Source organism: Osmerus eperlanus, chromosome 6 (genome assembly GCF_963692335.1).
Source record: "Osmerus eperlanus chromosome 6, fOsmEpe2.1, whole genome shotgun sequence".
NCBI lineage: Eukaryota > Metazoa > Chordata > Actinopteri > Osmeriformes > Osmeridae > Osmerus > Osmerus eperlanus.
This window is the reverse complement of record NC_085023.1, coordinates 17,359,249-17,363,047: the sequence shown is the minus strand read 5'-3', so window position 1 is coordinate 17,363,047 and position 3,799 is coordinate 17,359,249. Positions and strand designations below refer to the sequence as shown.

The window sequence follows — 3,799 nt, the reverse complement described above, 5'->3', positions numbered from 1 at the left end:
CGGTTCTTTGAAAGGACATCAGTGGCGGCAGCCATCTGGCTTTGTTTGTCATAGATTACACTTCTATCATCCGTGGGTCATTCTCTTTTCCATTGTAAAGAAGTGAAAATGTGCCACTGTATAGAAAAGTAAATTTGTGCTGTTGACTTCAGGTGTTGAAGAAAGGTTATTTACTTGTATTCATTGTCAATCTGATATAAAAAAGATGTGTAAAATGGTAGGTTCTTAATGTTTCCATTGTACATATGATACATGGTAATCACAGTTGTGTGGTGAGTGAACTTTCACATTTATTGCTAGGTAAAAATAAAACGATGATTGTCATTATCAACCATAAACTCTTGATGTTTTGACTGACATTTACATATTCTGATATAACAATATGCGTGGTAGTCTTCACATTTATGTACTGTACAAAAAATCAGAGTTTTGACTTGTAAATGTGATTTTTAATACCCAAATAAATAAATAACTTATTAATCAAATTGTTTTCCTTCATTTTAACATGTAGGCCTATCTTGAAAATACTGTACATTGTTTGTATTTCACCCCCAAAAAAATGTATACAATTCTCATTTCACATTTCGAATATTCCATCATAATAGGTATGAAAATATTTTCTCCCTGTCACTCTGAGATGACAGAGCCCATTTTAAGTAATATCAATTTCAGTAGCATTAGTAATATCACTTAATCTAGTGATGTGGAAATGATTTGGTGGTTTATATTGAGCTTCTGCAGATAAGAACACTACAGATTGCAATACAGATTGCAATACAAAACAGCCTCCACCTTCCAGCCCCTAGCTCAGCCACAGCTTGTCCTGCCCTCATAACAGCCCAAGACCTCCATCCAACCTGGGGTTTAACTCTCAGTTCCCAGCACTGCAACACTTTAATCTTCTAACCTTCCGTGCACTCAACCCTTCAGCCCATACAGCACGAACCCTAACTCCATATCATTTTTAGCCTCTCAGTCCTCCATCAACCCCGCTCCAGTCCTGAGTCTCTACAGCAGCAGCTGTCTTGTTATTGCCAGGCTCATTATGACCTGCGAAGATACCCCTGCCACCAGAAGAAGGGTTGTAATGTAATTCGGTAATACTTCAAATCAAATAAGCACAACCCTTGTTTATGATAGTTCAGCCTCTTTCTCTCTCCCCTATTCCCTTAGGGAAATAAAACATGTATTGAGTTGGTATGTTTGGATAAAACTTACCGTACACGAAGACATCATGATCCACATAATATCGTTTCACACATTACTTTGAACCAAGGGAGTATGAAGATCCCTTTACAAGATAGCAATGAACCTACAATGAAGTTTGTAATGTGTATGTAATGAACTACTATGTGTTTGATATAAATCAAACCATGAATCCAATCTGTAAAACAATTGTCTCATTACATCATTATTTTGTCATTTGTTTACAACAAGAATGGGTCATTTTTATCCAAAGTACAATATGTTCCGTTTGATCTATAAGAAGTTTATGGTCATCAAACTGCATCAAACTGCAGTGAGTGGATAAAAGGGAAGGGTCCTTCTAGGGTGGTTATGCTGAAGTGGGGTTGCCAGGGTAATTAAGCTTGTCAGATGGACTTATAATAAGGGCTGTTGTATGTCTGCCCCTTTAACATGATGGCATGGAATGCTGGGCAAGCGATAATTACTAAGGTGATGGTTCATTATAAACCTTCATGCTATTACAAGGAAAGCTTTTAAGTGCACATTTATTCAACTGGGAGGCGGAGGGAGAGGCAGAGGGAGAGGGGGAGGGGGAGGGAGAGAGGGAGGGGGAGGCGGAGGGAGAGGGGGAGGGAGAGGCGGAGGGAGAGAGGGAGGGGGAGGGAGAGGGGGAGGGAGAGGCGGAGGGAGAGGGAGAGGCGGAGAGAGAGAGGGAGAGGGGGAGGGAGAGGCGGAGGGAGAGAGAGAGAGGGGGAGGGAGAGAGAGAGAGGGGGAGCCGGAGGGGGAGGGAGAGGCAGAGGGAGAGAGGGAGAGGGGGAGGGAGAGGCGGAGGGAGAGGGGGAGAGGGGAGGGAGAGGGAGAGGGAGAGGGAGAGGGAGAGGGAGAGGGAGAGGGGGAGGGAGAGGGGGAGGGGGAGAGGGGGAGGGAGAAGCTAGGACTCTCTCAGCCCTATCTCATACTATGGGATTCAGGGGGTCAGGGAAGTGTTTACCTTACAGGCTAAATTAATCAATGTTAATTAATGTGGGGAGAGAACTAGTTAAACGTTGTATTCATCATTTGCAGTTAATAATTACAGGTAGGCTACATTGGAATTATTAAACCTGTTCCTCTCAACAGTCTCAACAACCCCATAAGCCTCCATATCTTATTAAAGCACATCAGGCGCCCCCCCCCCCCCCCCCCACACACACACACACAGACAGTAATACAGGCAGTTTAGTACACTCAGATTTCTGTTGTTTCATCAAAGTCGCATTGGATGTGTAATCAACGTGGAGAACTACACCAGTGGCCTGAAAGCTCCACCCATTTGTAGGCTACTTCCACCGGAAGGGATAGCAGTACGTTTTCTATCGACTGATTTGTAACTACACCGGTGTCTGCTTTTACAGTCTAGTAAGTATTTTAAAACATTTTAATGGCTTGTGATGAGGAACCACCGTTCGCTTAAGAAAAGAGAGAAGCAATATTATAAACTATCGCCTGCTAACATAGTTAGCCTAAGTAAATAAACAGCAAACGCGTTAGTTTTTAGCTAGCCTAGCCCAAGCTAAATTGTTAGGCTAGCTGTTTATGAAGCTAGATTTCTAGCTAGAGCTAGCTAAAGCATATAAATTGTCTCAACAGGGTCATACTATCACTGCGTATCACTCAGACTAGTTCGTGTACAGTAGCATACCAAACATTGATCCATGGAAGGGTCGAAAGAGAATGTTTTTATGTAGCTAACGTTATTAGCTTGTCTCAACCCATGTGTTCTCGAGCAAGCTAGCATAATAAGATGGCTAATCTAGTTCTACTACGTTAGCTACATTCATTATACTACTTCCTTTGTAGCAAAGTCTTACAGTTGGCTACGCTGGAGTTAAGCAAACAATGTGTTCTACAATCCCGTGTCCATTCTGCATTTCAACTTAAGTAGAATGTTCAGATGTTTATTTTATTTGTAGACCCAACTACCGGATCATGACGGACCGTTACAACATCCACAGCCAACTTGAACACCTCCAGTCCAAGTACATTGGGACCGGTCACGCTGACACCAGCAGATGGGAATGGCTGGTAAACCAGCACCGTGACTCCTACTGTTCATACATGGGCCACTTTGATCTGCTAAACTACTTCTCCGTCGCTGAAAACGAGAGCAAGGCTCGCGTGCGTTTCAATTTAATGGAGAAGATGCTGCAGCCCTGTGGCCCCCCTGCAGACAAGCCTGATGATGCTTAGATTCTACAGCAGCAAAGGGCCACAGAGACTGGATGGAGGCGTCTGCGGTTGACCCTTATCCTAGACACCATACCTAACATGGTGGCTTACAGGACTTTTGAGGTCGGAACTGCTTGCGAGGAGATTTTATGATGGAGTCTGTATTCAGTTTTGTATCTATTGTTTCATATTGATTGATTTGTATTACCATTGACATTTAAAATTGGGGCTGGTAACTACCATAAAGAAATTAAAATAAATATTCAAGATATGCTTTTTATATTAAAGTTACATTCAGTCATTATTTTTGAATGAGGTATTATCAATAAATGTTTTGTGTCTCGAAGGATGTTATTATTTCTCTAGCTGTACATAGCCATCGTACATGAAAAAGCACTTATC

General features: G+C 42.3%; 1 protein-coding gene across 1 annotated transcript; it reads left to right on the top strand.

Annotated features, from left to right (window-relative positions):
• The first annotated feature begins 2,464 nt into the window (after window positions 1–2,464).
• sf3b5 (splicing factor 3b, subunit 5) lies at window positions 2,465–3,743 on the top strand. Its single transcript, XM_062464085.1, has 2 exons — window positions 2,465–2,587; window positions 3,142–3,743. The coding sequence occupies exon 2, from the start codon at window positions 3,158–3,160 to the stop codon at window positions 3,416–3,418; it is 261 nt and encodes an 86-aa protein (XP_062320069.1). The 5' UTR covers window positions 2,465–2,587; window positions 3,142–3,157; the 3' UTR covers window positions 3,419–3,743.
• Window positions 3,744–3,799: the final 56 nt, after the last annotated feature.